The sequence below is a fragment of the Tripterygium wilfordii genome, chromosome 12, assembly GCF_013401445.1.
Source record: "Tripterygium wilfordii isolate XIE 37 chromosome 12, ASM1340144v1, whole genome shotgun sequence".
Classification (NCBI taxonomy): Eukaryota; Viridiplantae; Streptophyta; class Magnoliopsida; order Celastrales; family Celastraceae; genus Tripterygium; species Tripterygium wilfordii.
In genome coordinates, this window is record NC_052243.1 from 3,927,418 (window position 1) to 3,944,675 (window position 17,258).

General features: G+C 34.5%; 2 protein-coding genes across 2 annotated transcripts; both read left to right on the top strand.

The window, feature by feature from the left end:
• Positions 1 to 6,083: 6,083 nt before the first annotated feature.
• LOC120010691 (transcription factor bHLH110) lies at positions 6,084 to 10,640 on the top strand. The gene is made up of 7 exons (XM_038861482.1): positions 6,084 to 6,761; positions 7,080 to 7,740; positions 8,470 to 8,586; positions 8,675 to 8,740; positions 9,000 to 9,065; positions 9,827 to 9,886; positions 10,223 to 10,640. The coding sequence occupies exons 1-7, from the start codon at positions 6,595 to 6,597 to the stop codon at positions 10,382 to 10,384; spliced, it is 1,299 nt and encodes a 432-aa protein (XP_038717410.1). The 5' UTR covers positions 6,084 to 6,594; the 3' UTR covers positions 10,385 to 10,640.
• A 1,900-nt stretch (positions 10,641 to 12,540) lies between these two features.
• On the top strand, positions 12,541 to 16,642 carry LOC120010076 (bifunctional nuclease 1-like). The gene is made up of 11 exons (XM_038860768.1): positions 12,541 to 12,698; positions 12,783 to 12,871; positions 13,402 to 13,709; positions 13,867 to 14,037; positions 14,148 to 14,197; positions 14,292 to 14,348; positions 14,441 to 14,506; positions 14,627 to 14,701; positions 15,445 to 15,563; positions 15,743 to 15,834; positions 16,164 to 16,642. The coding sequence occupies exons 3-11, from the start codon at positions 13,412 to 13,414 to the stop codon at positions 16,223 to 16,225; spliced, it is 990 nt and encodes a 329-aa protein (XP_038716696.1). The 5' UTR covers positions 12,541 to 12,698; positions 12,783 to 12,871; positions 13,402 to 13,411; the 3' UTR covers positions 16,226 to 16,642.
• The last annotated feature ends 616 nt before the right edge of the window (positions 16,643 to 17,258 follow it).

Consider the following 17,258-nt stretch of genomic DNA (forward strand, 5'->3'; position numbering starts at 1 on the left):
TCAATCACCCAAGAGTATTTAGTCTTATCAGGTGGTCCTTACTAATTCACACGAGACTCCACGTGCCCCGCAGTGTTACTCGGATCAAAGCGTAAACTAGTGTTATAGAGTTAGGGTTAGTGGCACTAATGTCAATGCAATAAAAACGCCTTTGCTGCCCTGCTTAATTTTCTCTAACAATTTCAAGAAGAAGATAGTGCGAAGCTGCTTTACATCCTCAATCGTATTTGCAGAGGTAAGTGTAACAAATCCAGGTTAAAACCATGAGCAAACTTTTGAACTGGCCTACAATTAGATGGGCCGTCAAAAATGGATCTCTGTTAACTTGATCTGGGCTCATTCCTATGTGTCTCTCTCTTATAGTCTAATACGGACCTACATATGGGCTGAGAAATCGCATAGAAGGACGCATCGGGCCCACTGTTGCAAGGAACCACCTTGGAGGCCTTGGACTATAGAAGACCTGTAGATCCTTAAGTAGACAGTAGACTGCCTTCTATCCAGGAAAGGGAGTCATGCCTGGACAGCGGTCAATGATTCCTTCTCAACGGACAATTATTAGATGTGGTCTTAAATTCGGGCATTAAGTTATCTTTGTAACTTATTTTTGCTCTTTCTTGCATTTGAAACATAACTGGGATGATGAACATTGTCTAAAGCTCCTGAAGAGTTGCTATGAAGCCCTGCCTGAAAATGGGAAGCTGATGACTACACTCTGATGCACCTAGTTACTTAGGTATCCCACATCAGTTTAGTATGCCCAAATCATGTGGTTTATAAGAAAATACATATTCCTATCCATTAATGAGGCATTTTCTTGAGCCTAAATACCGTTAAGTGAGATAATCCATGAATAACAAAGTCTTGCAAGTATTTTACTAAAAAATAATTACTATTGCTGCTGTCAACAACACTAAAGTGGGTTCAAATTGGGAACTATATTTTCTCATTTGAAGTTTTTTTCTTTTTGGTGACAGAGAATAGGCTCAAGAGTTGGCTCACTTTGAGACTCAATCTACATGGTAACTTTCGGAGATAGTGGTATGTCTCAATACATGTGTCAGTTCAATCACGAATATAATCTCAAGCACGAAATCGAACCTGAATCCATGCACCTAACCCACACATAACAAGATTCTTCCTATCACTCAGGCTACTCCACGGAACTGATTTGAAGCATTTTTAAAAACATGAGTGGCCAAATAAGCCTATATAAAAGAACCCTAAAAAAAACAAATACCCAAAAGCAGGAAAGGGAAATAAAAGAGTAAATTTTACTTTAATTAATTTGTCATGGGCCGTAGATTGAACAGACAGTATAGAACAAAAATCTACTTGGTCTGCTCTATAAAGGCAACTGAAATTCATCAATTGCAAAAAAAGCCCACTATTTCTAGTGGAACAGGAAGACTGAAGATTGCAGGGCTAGCTAGTTAAAAGACATGAATGTAGCTTACGTGGCAAAACCTGTGCCGTTGATCTCGCATCTTGTGGCTGCTATGCAAACCTGAATAGATGTTATAGGAGGGAAAGCAAAGGCATGGGGCCATCACAGTGTTGGATTTTCATCTTCTCCAAAGGCATATATTCTCCGGTTCCAATGCCTTGTCTTTTTCTCAAGACACCTTTAAGCCCTAGCCCAGTCCCCACTTTAAACCCACCTTTTAAGGGTTTTTTTGCCAAATATTTGACTTAAAGTTGCAATGTATATTGTCACGACACAAATTGGTTTCCCATTTTATTTTATTTTTAAAAAATCATCACTAGCTGAAGAGATTGAATAATTTTGTATGAATTGAAAAGTTCACGTATTTTGAGTAAAAAATTAATAAGAAAATTATGATTCCAATATTGATTCCTTTAAACAGAATTGGTTTTGGCTGAATTTACCATGTCATCAGGAAGAAAATTTCTATTCATGTGGGCCTGATATATGACCCGAATTTAGGTACATATCAGGTGTCCATATGACAAATTTGTATGGTGTCATTATTGATTACTAAAAAAAAGAAAAGAAGGAGAGTGAAAATGATTATCTATAAATAATAGAGAAAGCATTAATAATTTCTTAGGCAAGGTAGTGATTAAAGATTAATGCTTTGGAAATGAATTATTATGATGAATTATATATATAATTAATTCTATAGTGCTATGTTTGACCTCTAGTTTGACTGGTTAGGACCCAAAAGAAAGGTTGGTTTTTTTATCCCCATAAATGATTGTGATGTGCCCTAAAGGGATCAATCATAGAGAGTTGCCTTTTGAGCATTAAAGGAATACTAATAATAAGACATATTTAAAAAGCAAATTAATTAGACAACATTTAAATTCAATCACTCACTAGTGAAGTGAACTATCATGTTTGATGCTTCCTTTAAAACTAAAAGATTTATATAATTGAGCTTCTTGTCACAGGGAAAGAGTTTTATGGATCTTTTCAGTAAGTAGTTTCTTGGTCAACTTCTTTAATAAAAGAAAGGAAAGGTACTAACTCATTTTTCCACTAATAGAGAAAGTTCTTTAATTTGCTGACAAAAGATAACATAAAATGGGATTGCCTTGTTGTATTTGACTGAAACATATATGGTCGGCCAATTAATCCGGCCGGCACAGTTCGTCGTTAAAATAACTTTTTTTAATTGAGAGTGATTAGATTTTTATTTATAAAATCGCTCGTTTAAACAAAATCGATCAATATAAGTGTTAGTATATGTAACAACATCGGAAGGATCAACGTAATTTTTACTTATAAAATCGTTGACTTAAACCAAATCGATGTGGGATTTATAAGTGTTAGTATGTGTAACAAAATCGGAAGGATCAACGTTTTGAGTATGACAGGATAAGTGATGATGAACATACCATCATTATATCATAATAGTGATCATCCTCCTGTGTATGCCTATTTGGATCACAATTAATAATACCATGCAATTATTTAAGCAAAATAGTTCTATGTATATGTTGTATATATCTCATTGTTATTAGCACTGGAAAAAAATGAAAAAATGAAAAAAACATATAGTCAGGACGTTTTTATCGGAGTTAATATAAATACCTCTATATTAAGCCCCTAGATCTGACGAAATGACCAAAATTAAATTTGATTTAGGGGTCAGGGTTTAAGATTTAGGTTTTTAGGATTTAAGTTTTAGGGTTTAGAATTGTTTAATCAACTTTAATCTCAAATATTTTAGGGTTAGGGTTTAAAAATAGAGGTACTTATATAAACCCTAATAAGGACGTCCGTATTGAGACGGAGCATGTGTGTGAATATATATATATATATGATTAATATTTCGTAAGAAAATATACAAGTTGCATATTTAATATTTTTATGATAGTGAGAGTAATTAGAAATTTTAAAATTTGAAGGTAAAGTATATTATGGGAAATTATTGAAGGCAAGTAAAGTGAAGCAATAGACGGACAGGAAGGGAAAGAAATAAAAACTCTCCAAAAAGAAAGAAAACTTTGAAGAATTAAACAAACTAAAATTAAAAAAAGTTGATGAACAAAATAAATAAAAGTAATAATAATAATAGAAAGAATACTTTGAAGGATTAAACAAAGGTGTGGGCATGCTATAAAAGAGTAAAAAAAGAAAAAGAAGTAAGAAAGCAAAGCTAAGCTTGCCCATACTCTGCAGATCTCTCACATTCTCCTATATCAACTTTTTCGACTGATCGATGTGAAGCTTTTTCATTTTATTATTATCATTCTTTTTTTACTTTTGTTTGATTGAATGACAAGCAGCTAATTATCATACTTAATCCATCTTATTAACTATTTAATCTCTCTCTCTCTCTCTCTTAATTTCTCTCTCAATGCATTTGTTTGCTTGTGAATGTGAGAGACCGAGAGAGGATTTTGTAGATAAGCTTAAGCTTTATCTTGGTCAATAAGGTTTGGTTTTCTAAGCTTAAAAGTGTAACTTTCTTACTAAACCACCTTTTCCCATTAACAAAGTAAATTTAAACTTTAAAAAATAGTAAATATAATAACAAATATAAATAATGTTTATGCATGCATCTGCATGTATATAGAGAGAAACTTCTATCAGTAAGTGAAAAATTTATGTGTACACGGGCTTGATTTTCCGAGTTTAATTTCATATCAATTTTCAAGAAATGAAATTGTACGTGGTTGTTTTCCGTAAAAAAAAAGTGTCATAACAAATTAACAAAGATTGACTAAAATAGAAAAACAGGAAAGGTAGATGGGAAAAGCTAAAGTTACAGGTGTATATCACAATACTCGTGTGCAGAGAGAATGGCTAGCTATAAGATTGTAGGGTTAGCTTCTTTTTGTTTGCCACTAGGAGAAATGATTGATCTTTGCATTAGACTACTTGATGCATCATCATTAATGTTTTGAAACAAAAACATAGGCCTCTTAAACAATATTAATGCATATGGATATGTCCAAAGAATTAACAATATTTTTTTTAGCAAACAATGAGAACTAATTTTATGTTTGACCTTATCGTTGAGAAATTTCTGTGTATACGGACCGAGTTTAGATCCATATCTAATGTTCAAAGGGTAAATTTGTATGGTATCGTTCTTGGCTATCAAAAATAAAATTCGATAATGTGAAAAATTAAAAAAAAATAAATGTGAATCAATTAGACTTTGATTATAAGTACTATAAACTCCTAAGAATCATACATAAATGGTTTTTTTAATATTTCTTCTGGTATATATAAATGTTTTTATGTTGACATAAAAACATTACTTGTGATGGAGATATATTGGAGTGGATTCCTGATAAGTAAAGGTGGTTCCAGATACATGTAATTAAGTTTCATGTTTGTAAGAGCAACCATTGGAGCTATCATACTTCACTTTTACTTTCTTTTCCCTTCTTAGAAGCTAGCTAGCTTAAAATTATCAAACATTTTCAAGCAAATAAGGATCATGCCCCCCTCTTTAATTCAACATGATATGACATGGAGTACGCCTAGCTATGGAGTAAAAATTGAATTAAATTCCATTAGTCATTAAGTTTATAATAGGTCTATTTGGCAAAACATTTAAGATTTAACGTAAGATGTTATATGAAATGTTAGTATATATGTTGCCTAAAATGTTGTGTTTATTAATTTGGTTTAATTTTTGTTAGCATTTGTGCTGTTCAAAATGTTATTACAAATTATATATAGGGGCATTATGCAATTCATCATAAAACATAATCAATCAATTATCAAATTATTCTACATTTCAAGAGATTTGAGATATGTTCAACACTAAAATTAAATAAAGTTAAATTATTACATATTTAAGAATTTAAACAAACTACCTTCTTCTCACATAAAAAAAATCATCCGACAATTAAATCCCGAAACATTATCATGGTTTGTATCTTCAAGCAAAATTGTGAATAATATGGTATATATAGAATATGACCGAAAAAGGTAGGGCATTCTATCTATTTTGGGTTAAAAATATGAAATGCCACTTTTAAATAGAATTTCAAACGTTTTACCAAATGCATCACTTAGTCGACTAGTTGGATCACATACTATGATTCTTGAGATTTTAATTTACCTATTAATTTGCTAAAAAAAATTGTACGTAAAACATAAGAAATTTTTTGGAAAATAAATAATATAATGACAAGCTAGTTTTAAGTTTCCCATTGCAAAAAAAAAAAAACAAAAGAAAAAAAAACACTATATAGCATATGTCAATATATACGCAATTATTAAAAAAAATGTATTACCAACTCTTTTTTAGAAAAATAAGCAGAAATTAAAAAAAATAAAAGAAACAAACTAATGTACTCAAAATCAACTTTAATGGTCAAACGTAAGTAATTTTGAGAATAATTTTCTACCACATTAGAATTATTCAGTCTTTTTTGATGATTTGATTGTATATAAAACAGATCAAAAAACAAGTACCCTATATAATGTTATAGGTCCCACATGTCAATGGGATATTGATAGTGATATATGTAAGCTTGGACAGAAGAACCCCTTATTTCTGATCCCTTCATTCATATGCATAGCCAGGACAATATATACATACATGTATATATATAAAAGGGCATGGCTTACTGGCTTAGACATGTGGGGATGGGAGAGAGAGATAGGTAGAGATATAGAGAGAGAAAGCATGGGTGTTATTATTTGAGTATATAGTTCAGAGTAGTTTTTGTTGAAAGCAACCTTGGGATTGAAGGCATGGATTCTAATCATAGCTTTGTTGAAGTATAATCATCTCCCTGTAATTGCAGCAGAGGAGTTGTAATAAAAAAGCACATATATAGATTCAAAAAAATAAAAAGTGATGAGAGAGAAAGGTGTATGGAGAGAAGAAGAAGAAAGGAGATAAGAGTTTCTTTGTATTGATAATCAAAGAGAGTAGTACACTACTTTAAACAAGTGGGTATGTGGGTGTCACCTGAACTAACTATTTGAATAGAGAGAGAAACATATTCCTAGAGAGAGAAAGCTTTCCCTATTTTCCTTTCTTTTCCTTTGCTTTGCTAGTTTTTTTTTTTTTTTTCTCTTCCCCATCTAGGGATTTTCAAGCTAGCTCCTTTTCTTAAAGAAAAGGAAAGAAAGAACATATTCTGTGTAGTGTCATCATGGAGTCTGGAAACAATCTCCATCTCCATCTCCAACCACAACAACAACAACATCCGCAGCTTCTTCATCATCAAGACCATCAGCTTTTTATTGGGTCTTCTCCTTCGTCTTGTTCTTCTTTAGCTTCTCCAATATCCAACTATGCTTGGACCCCAAACATCACTTTGTGAGTACTCTCTCTCTCTCTCTCTCTTTCTCTCTCCCCCTCTCTCTCTCTCTCCCTTTCTCCCTCTCTTAAAATCACTTGCTCTATGTAATGTAAGTTGAGCTGCTTTGAATTTGGAATCTCCTTTACTATGATTTTTTCCCCACAGACTTTGTTGCCTTTTCTTTTACTGTTTTGATTCCCATCAATCAAAAATCCCCCACAAATATTTCAACTTATGCGTAGAACTCCTTATCATTGAATTGGGTTTTAATTTTTCAAATCTTTGGTGGAATTAAAGTAGTTAATTGGTGATGAATGCTATTTATGTTCATGCAGGAACAGCAGTGTAAATTTCAGTGAAAACTGCCATGGAGTAGTCATCTCATCAAACCCAATTCATCATAAAAATGACATGCTTTTCCCTCCTCCTCTCAGTTCCATGATCCAAGACTTGGGCGCCCATGATCATCAATGGAGTACAAGTACTAATGCAGATTGTTTCCCCAAATTCACTCAAATGTTAAACAGATCATCAAGCATTGAAGATCGAGACTCACAAAGAGATTTGAATAATGTTGATGATCTTAGTCAGAAGCTCTTGCTCAAGACTCTCTCTTCTGGTTTTCCAATAATGAATGGGCATCATCATCAGTTTTCACCTTCAGGAGATCAATTCTACAATGGTAATTGCCCTAGATTTGGTAGAGGGAGCTTCAGCCAGATTTATCCCAGTATAAATATATCAAACTTGAATCATCAATCCGTACCGGCATTCGACAACATTAGTACAACTACTACTACTAATTTGCAGGCATTGGATCTGTTGAGTAGTTGTTCAAGATCTAGTATTGGGAGCTGTAATTATAGGGGAGCTTCTTCAGATCATCATAATGACAACCTTGGCATGTACAAAACCAGCAGCCTTTCATTTGGTCTTGATCGTTTGCAGCAACCAACTCATCACATAACCTCCTCATGCAGCTCTACTAGTACTAAAGTAAGTGATTCTCTCCTTCAATTTCTTCTTGTTCTTGCAGCACAGTTACTACCATTGCTGCTATGTAATTAGCCCAATATATAATCTTAGTTAACTAATTTTGTTGCCATTTGGAATCTTAATCTCTTCAAAAAAAGACACCACTTATAAGTTACTTTATATACATGCATGTCATATATATATCACAATCTTAATCAGTCCAAAGTATAATGATATATAGGAATGGATCATTGAAGTTCAACCGCAAGAAATCACAAGTTTTCTTGTTGAGTCAACTAAAGTACTATTGGGTTTAATTTATGTGGTGCGGGCTGTTCTGACGGCTTGAGATTTATGCCCATTCAGTTGTTCCAAAGGCATACTGGAGTAGGTGGTGCAGTTAGCCTGAGATTTACGCTCATTCAGTTGTTCGAAATGCATACTGAACTAGTTGGTGCCTTAGACCTTGGTTACCAAAAAAAAGGGGTTTAATTTATGATTAAGGGAATACTAGTATATAGTTTCTAAATGTATATTTGTGAGGTAGAAAACTTGAAAGAAGAAATAGAAATATAATGGTAATAGAAAAGTTGAAATCCTTTTATGGTTAAATTTCTTTACAGAGTTATACACCAAAAGAATAGACTTCCCCTTTTTTGTTTATTCCAAGAGCTTTATCAGATTCTCAACTGGCAGTTTCTTTTCCCTTTCTCTTCAACTGATGTTAATTTGTTCTTTGCAATTTTGAAGATATTGCCATTCAACAACAATGAATTAACAGAGGCAAAGAGGGCCAGTAGCTTAGGGAAACAATCTGCTCCAAAGAAATCGAGATTGGAGTCACGCTCCTCTTGTCCACCATTTAAGGTACTAACAAATACTCATCTTGATTCAAGATAATTAATTAATCTCATACATATATATATATGGCTTTGATTTACACTGAATTAAACAGGTTAGGAAAGAAAAGTTAGGAGATAGAATTGCAGCTCTACAGCAGTTGGTTGCTCCCTTTGGCAAGGTAATAACTCAAAAAAGGAAAATTGTTTTTTCTTTAAAAAATTCTATACAAAGATCCCAACGTTTTTTTTGTCTCAAATCTCAATTATCCCAAATACTAAAATGGACACACATGATTTTATGAAATCTTTGGCCCCAATTGTCTCATATGATTGATAAAATCGTGTGCGTCTATCCTGTAGTTGGGATAGTTAGAAAAAAAAATACTAATATCTATAAAACTATTATATTAAAATTAATAACTAATAAAAATATTGCAGACAGACACAGCATCAGTACTTATGGAGGCTATTGGGTACATAAAATTCCTTCAAAACCAAGTCGAGGTTAGTCCCAACATTCTTCCCTAATTTTGATGCACTCTCACATTCTTGACACCCAAAGACACACACACACACACATATATGTACAAAACTATTTGTACAGCCTCGTGAGTCGTTTCTAGAATGGAAAAAACCCTAATGCTATATATAGCTAGGGTTCCTATATGATTCATTGTTAGTGTAATATTATTGTATATTGTGATGATTCACTTTGTTTTTCTCGTAGTTTGTGCTCCCTGCTGCATTTCCTTTTTCTTTACTTTTCCAATCCCTCTCTGGTGTGGCGTGATGTACTGTCTGCTGACTAACTTGTAAATAGTAGTTGTTGACGTCTATATTACTAATATACATATCTTACACTAAAGGGTTCAACAAGTTTAAGAAGCAGTTGTGGCATGGTCATCATCTGGTTCTTATCCTTTGCACTAGCTAGATTATTAATAATATAATTTTTTTTAATAAGGTACTATAATGGAAGGTGAGTGGTGATTTTTGTGTCTCATGTTATTTGAGGTACGATTCATAATCGGGTAGTTCATTATTAGCTAGCATGATACGCGTGTTTTAAAGTCGTGCGGGTGAGAGCCTTAAAGCGAATAATATTGTACTAGTGGGTTGGGATTAATGGTGCAAAAAATAACTAGTAGAATGCCTCTCTTTTTTTCAGATATAATTAGTTCTAGTTTTTGTGTCATTAATGTGCATTCTTAATGTTTAAAATTGTATTATTATATAATGGCATGTTGAATATGTACGTCTTGCAGACGCTAAGTGTTCCATACATGAAGTCATCACGCAACAAGACCGGCAGAACAACCCAAGGGGTGAGAAAGAAGAGTTCATTCCAATATATATATATATATATATACACACACATGTTTATGGTTACTTAATTTATCAGAAATCCAACCAACCAACATCAATAATACTATCGGTTTTGGATTTACTGGTTCATTATCGATACATACAACTTTTTTCGGGGTTAGCACTACTTTGTTTTTCTTGACCGTCGCTTACGGTACTTAAACCCAAAAAAGGCCTTGTTGAATGAGAGATGTTTGATACTCTTCAAGTGATGTGGGATTACAAGCTTTCACATACATATAATATATATTTGTTTTGTAAAATTAATTAATTGCGAAATTGAATTAATTTTGTAGGGTTCAAGTGTTGGGGGGAGTCAAAATGGAGAAGCAAAGCAAGATCTGAGAAGTCAAGGACTGTGCCTAGTCCCATTATCATGCATGTCTTACGTATCTGGTGATTTTATCAGTGATGGTGGTGGTGGAGGCATTTGGCCTCCAGCTCCCAACTTCGGTTGATAGACATAATTACTTAAATCCGATGTTAACTTGTCAATTTTAATTGGAATCTTGAAAGCATGCATGAAGGTATTCTAGTGGAGCAAATTTGGTCATCCTGCAGTAAGAAAAGCAAGATATCCAGGATAGACCAAGTTTGATCCATTATAAACAATACTACTTCATGCATCGCACTCATTAATTTCTGTACTGCTTAATTATTGTTTAATTTGACTATGATTTATGATTTCCCTAATTAGATTCAAATCTATAATGGATGTCTTATATGTTAGAAAGTCTACTTAATTTATTTTTTTTCCATACGCAAGCGGGAAGTAGGGGAGGGAAAAACACAAACGGGACGCATATGAGATGGAAAACACGAACAGATTGATCATCGTTTCAAAGTGACGTGAGGGAAGAGTACGAGAGTGAAAACACAAATGAGATGCATATAACTTCAAAGTGACGTGAGGGAGGTTGATTGATTACGTTGTATATGATTAAAAGGGATGTCATGTTTGTATTTCAAAGCCGGGTCTTCAAGCGGCCATTTTCCCCTGTACTTACAAGCTGGGCCTTACTGCTCAAGCCTATCATTAGAAGGCCCAGTCCACGTATTTTCTTTCAAAAATGATATTTCAAGGGGAAAAAAAAAAACAAAAGAGAGTCATCCGGATCATAATGGGAGTCTCTAAAGTCTACACACGTGGCACTCGCCGAGGTACCTCCATAATTTTTCAGCCGCCGGCAGTTCAATTCTGTTACACAGCCAGTGTTGATGTCAGCCTGCACGCTCTGTTATCATATATATCCATTCTAACGAAATGTCATTTATGCCCATCTAGCAATTGCAATATTACTGCTTGATTTGACTTCTCTTTGGCTCGGTGAACTACACGATAGGGGTGACATAATTCTATCCGATCTGAATGATTGAATCTGTCTAATTCAAAATAAACCAAGTTTGTACATATGATTTATGTCTAAAATCTGGATCCAAGCATAAATTTTTATCCGTTTTAAAATCAAATCTGAGTCCAAACATAGAAACTTTGTCTGATTTATTTGTTAGAACTCTAACCTATATTAGATTATTGTCCAATTTACTTGTCCGAATTTAAACCAATTTGATTTTGATCAATTAACTACGTCCAAAATTCAATCTATGTTAGGTTTGGATATGTAAATATTTCGTAAACACGTGTTATTATCTGATCCGAAAGTGATTTTTTTGTCAACCCTAAACTAACGCATTTGAAAAGTAACACATGTATGTTGTCTAAAATATTAGGAGTGTTTGGTTCAATTATTATTGATAGTATTTATGTTGTTTAAAATACTGTGACAAATTACATGTAGAGACATTTTACAATTTATCATAAAACAGATGCAATCAATTATCAAATTGTTCCACATTTCATGAGATTTAAGGATATGTTCAATACTAAAAAAAATTGTTACATATTTTAAAAATTAAACAAACTATATTATTTTTTGGATTAAAAGTTCTTAAATAAAAGATGGGACAAACTGAGGGTGTCCAGAGTGAAATCTTGTTGAGAGTGCGAAGAGTGAAATCGTGTTTTTTGTGAGGAATGAATAAAGTTTATGATATATTTAGAATATTCTGACTAAGGGTGGTAAAAAATCAATTCCAAATCAGTTTTTGATTGGACAACATTACATGTTTATTAAAAATTTATATATCCGGACCCTAACACTGATTGGATTTTGGACGTACTTAATTGACCATACTTGAATTGATTTAAATCCGGACAAGTAAGTTAGACAATGACCTAATCCGGGTTAGGGTCCGGACAAGTAAATGAAATAAAATTTTCGTATTTAGACCCATACCCAATTTTATACCCAATTTTAAACTGAACAAAAATTTTATATTTGATCCTTGATTTTGGACATATAATTTATGTCCAAACTTAGTTTAATCTGTGTCTGATAAATTCTGTCATCCGGATCAAATGGAGTTTGGTCACATTCCTAATTCTTGGGATTTGAGGGTTAAAATCATGACATTATGCCAATTTCAGATGAGGCGTTTCCACCAAATGGAGCCTCCGAATCCCATTACATACGAAAACAGGGGCATAACAGTAATTAGATTGAAACATGATCATTCATAAAACTGATGATGCTGACACCATAGCTACAGAAGAAGTTACTAATATTGTTAATAATAATATCTTCTCTTCCAGAAAAGAGCAAGAATCTCTTATCTCTTTTCACCGTCTCTTATTCCTCTATGGCTCTGTCCAGTCCCACTCACTAATCCTTCATATCCATATTTCCTCAATTGCTCAGATCCATCGGAATTGTAAGCATGGTTATAATTTCGTCAAGTCTAATTTTACTTTCAACGGGACTGGATTTTCACGATTAACTTTAATTTTGATTGCAGAAAAGTGAAGAAACTGAAGGTTTTTGCAATTTCTGTCCGTGATTGGTGATTTGAAGTTTTGATTGGGAGTTTTTCAGGCTATCTTACAGGTGTTGTAGGGCTTATGGTTTTGGAATTTGTTTGATCTTTGTGATCTTCAGTTTTTGTTTTGGATTTGAAGTTAATAATAATTGACTGATCCTAGTATTTGGTAATCTGAGAAGTGGAATATGCTTTAAATGGAATCCTGTTTGGGATTAAATTTGTTTATGTATATATATTTGGAATCCGATATATCTTTTTTTAAGACTCTGTATGATATCGGTTATATTAACATATGATTGGAATCCACAAAGGATTTTTGGCCTTCTCTGTTTTTAGCCGATTTTGATGGTCCCCATTGCAGCGTAGTATGCTTATAAGTTATAAGAACATATCAATGGAAATTTCAAGTTCTATCTCAGACTACAGCAAGAATTTATGAATTCCAATACATATACCCATTGACTGAATGAATTATTTGCAATTGATTAATTATTTTAAATTGTGGTATAATTTTCCATTCTACTTGGATTTTGCACCGTGCATTGGTATTATACATGTATTTATTTAGTTTGGGGTGGGTGTTGAACTGTTGAAGGAAGTGAGAGATGGCGTCACTGCAAGGACCAGTCATTTGCCCAGCTGTCCGCTCAAGACAGGCTGGAGTGTATACTTTCCCGGTGAATGTCCCTGTGATAAAGGCTAGGCTACTTAGACGTGAGTTATGGGGATTCAAGAGGTTCAGCTGCGACACTAAGTTGGGGGTATCTCATCATCAACTGACTGCGCGAAAGTGCAACACGGTGAAGTGTACTTTAAGTTCATCGTCAGATGATAATGGCAGCACTGCAGAAAACTTCAATGAGAGTCATGAAGATTATGTCAACTCTAGCATAATTGAAGCCGGTATGCTGATGTAGTTTCCTAACTAGTTTTTCGAAATGATTTCACAGATATCTGGTATTTGTCCTATCCATGAATATTTGTAGTTGTGAATTACTTAGGTAATGTAATTTCTGTAGTAATGTAAGTTGAAAATATCTGTTTTGTGTTATTCCTGCAGTCGAGGTAAAGAGTGGAGTTGATGGTTTCATGGTTAAAATGAGGGATGGTAGGCACCTGAGGTGCGTCCATAACAGCCCTCAAGGTGGGCATCTCCCAGATTATGCTCCACATCCAGCAATTGTATTGAAGATGGAAGATGGGACCGGTCTTCTCCTCCCTATAATCGTCTGTATGTCCATCTTATATTAATGTTTTCAGAAAAAAATTACTTGTCCCATCTAGAATATATACTTTCAATTTTTTTTCCATGCTTATAAAGTTGTGATTTCCTTAATGTAGTGGAGATGCCAAGTGTTCTGCTTATGGCTGCATTGCGCAATGTCCAAATTGTATGGTTTCATTCCCCCTCAACATCCCTTTTTTATGGATTTGTAGTTTAGGTTGATATTTGGCCACTTCTATAATTTGGGTGTTTGCTTCCAGGCTAGGCCCACGATGTACCAAGTGGTGCAGGAGATGATTGACAAGATGGGCTACGCAGTATGTTGAATTCCTTGACTTCTGAGTGCAAGCATCTGATATGCATCGACTCTTTATCATCTAATCATGGTATTTGGCTTCCTCTCATGTAGGTCAAACTTGTTAGAGTTACAAAGAGAGTGCATGAGGCATATTTCGCTCAGTTGTACCTGACGAAGGCATGTAGTGCGAAAAGCCTTTGCTTGAGTTGTCATATTTTTGGAATGCGACTAATTTATTTACATGCAGTACCTTTAGATATGTTGAGATTGCTGATCTAATACTAAATCTGAATTTAGATTGGCAATGAAACTGAGAGTGTCAGCTTTGACCTTCGCCCTTCGGATGCCATCAACATTGCAGTGAGATGCAAGGTACACAGTCCATGTAGTTATGTTTAAGTTATTTTCTCCCTGTTTATATTGGTTTAGCACTTCGGGGCTACTGCTGCCGTGATTTTCTGCTACCTAGTACCTACTATATCTGTAATTATATGAACTGGTGTTCAAATAATTTGTAGACCACGGCAACAAAGTGATTGGGTTGAATTTGAACCATACCGGCATTTTGGTCGTAAGAACTAAGATCTGGTCTTCATGATATTTGCTAGACAGCTTCTTCCAATTGCTTCCGCTAGGAACTTCAGCTAGGATGGAAGTAAGAGACATACATTTATTTTTATTGTATTGATTGGGATTGCAAGACTTGAGAATAATAGGTTCTATCAGTTGTCACTTATTAGGACCTTAATACACTGATATTACATTATGCGGACTGACTTTTATCTGTCTTGTTTTCCATACTGATTGCTTCTGCTTTTCCATGGCTCTAGAATTGTACCCTTTTCTTCTTGCACCTGTATGTTAGTAATAAGGATATGATTGTATTTCTGGATGCTTTGATCGGAATAGACTGATCTTAGGAGGGTGTAAAGACAAATTAGTGATGATCAGACAACTGCTGAGGTGATTTTGTCACATGGGTTTACTTTGAATTTGGTTTGGCGAGTTCAAACATCAGTACTTAATGATTATGATAGCAGAATGCTTTAAATGCTTGCTAATTGTTTGCTGACCTACAAGAAACCTTTTTGTTTTTTCTGCATCTATTCTCTCAGGTACCAATACAAGTGAACAAGTACTTGGCATACAGTGATGGGATGAGAGTGATTGAGTCTGGCAAGCTATCAGCACATACCCCGGCTTCAGATGGCTTATTGTTCACGGAGTTGGACCGGTTAGTTTTGATACATCAGCAATTTTGACCAGTTTTACTAAGGCAAAACTTGTCCCGGTGATGCATTTGAATAATGAGCTTTGCAACTGAAAATGCTTTTGAAAATTTTATGATAAGACTCTCTTTTGGAACACTCGGTCTAAGATGGGTTCTATACTTTGTAAACATCATGCTCTCAGGCCCAGTAGCCAGCCTTGTCTTGATACAGAGGAATTTAATCTTGTGAGCAACATGATCAAGGCTGCTGTTGAGGAACGCTACGGAGATGCAGGTATGATAATTCTTCGTCTATTTTGCTAATTCCTCTCTCTCCCGTTCATCACCCCCACTCCCAACACACAGGTTCAACATGATGTAAGCAGAATAAGTTGCAGGAAGTTTAGTTCTTGCTGATGCCATTTGATTTGTTTTGTATATCTGTGCCCATGAGAACATGTGTTTGTTTGCATGCGAGTGTTGCTTCAGATTTTTTAGTTGAGTTATGCTACTTTAACTGGTGTGATATTCCTCAGGATTTACAGTTTTGCATTCTTGCTTTCGTCATTGTTAGTTTGTCCTTGTAAGCCTTTACCTTTCATGATGTTGGTCTTTTTCCTACAGCACAATGGAGGGACAAGCTTGGTAAATTTCGGGCTAAAAGAAACCTGAGGAAGTACACATAACAAGTTCGAGTCTTACCGTTGCTCCTGATATCAAATGATGAAATGTTAGAGCACGATTAGAAGAATTTTTCGCCTGTTCACTCTATATCTTGCAGTAATCCTATATTTGGTGCAAGTTGCAACACAGTGAGAACTCCCACTAACGAGTTCTTTCTTTTCTCCTTTGATCTTTACTGTCTCAGTTACCCTCAGAATATGTAAATAGAAACCATTGTTCGAGGCTGACAAGTTCGGCCAAGTACGCTGTATAGTCAGCAATTTGGGCTCCTTCTATCTCCTTACATACGTAGCAAGCTTGTGAATATATGTATAGGGTCCAAAGTTTAAACTCTGCGCTAATGTAATGTTGATGCATATGCACTCTAGTTGATGTATGGTAACATATATGTTTATCCAAATTGTTCTCTTTTTAATTAAATTTCCCTCCTTGAGTGAGGAGGATTCTTGAAAGCCAATCTAGTAATGGTTTGGGTGGTGTTTTTTTTTTTTTTTTGAGAAAAAGACAACTTCATCAAGAAGAATCAAGAGCCAAAATAGACCCAATGAAGTCTGGAGGATCTCCAACCCATTGTCTAGTCTCGCAAAGCAAGGCTAGTTTGGCTACAGTATCAGCTGCGTGATTTGCATCACGCTTGACATGATGAGGGTACACATTATAGAATAGAGAGAACAACTCCTTAAAACTATTAGTACATAACCCAGATTCAGATGGAGCACTAACTTGGTTTGGGTGGTTATGTTCTCAAATGTTGTTATGGTCACACAGTATGCGAGTTCTATGTGGTTTTGAATATGGGGATGGACTGCAGCGAAGAATTAGATTCCTAGTAAAAATCTCTCACCATTTTGCTTGTTACTAAGGAGCAAGGACCATGACTCTAAATCAATGTCCGTAGTAAAGACTGGTAATCACAGTAGATCAAGAAAATCCAGCTAGCAAGTTGAAGACTTGAGTGTGATTCTTCCTAGATCATGATAAATTCCCCCTAATACATGGTAGAAACTCTTCATTCATTTTCTAATGAAGGAGGGG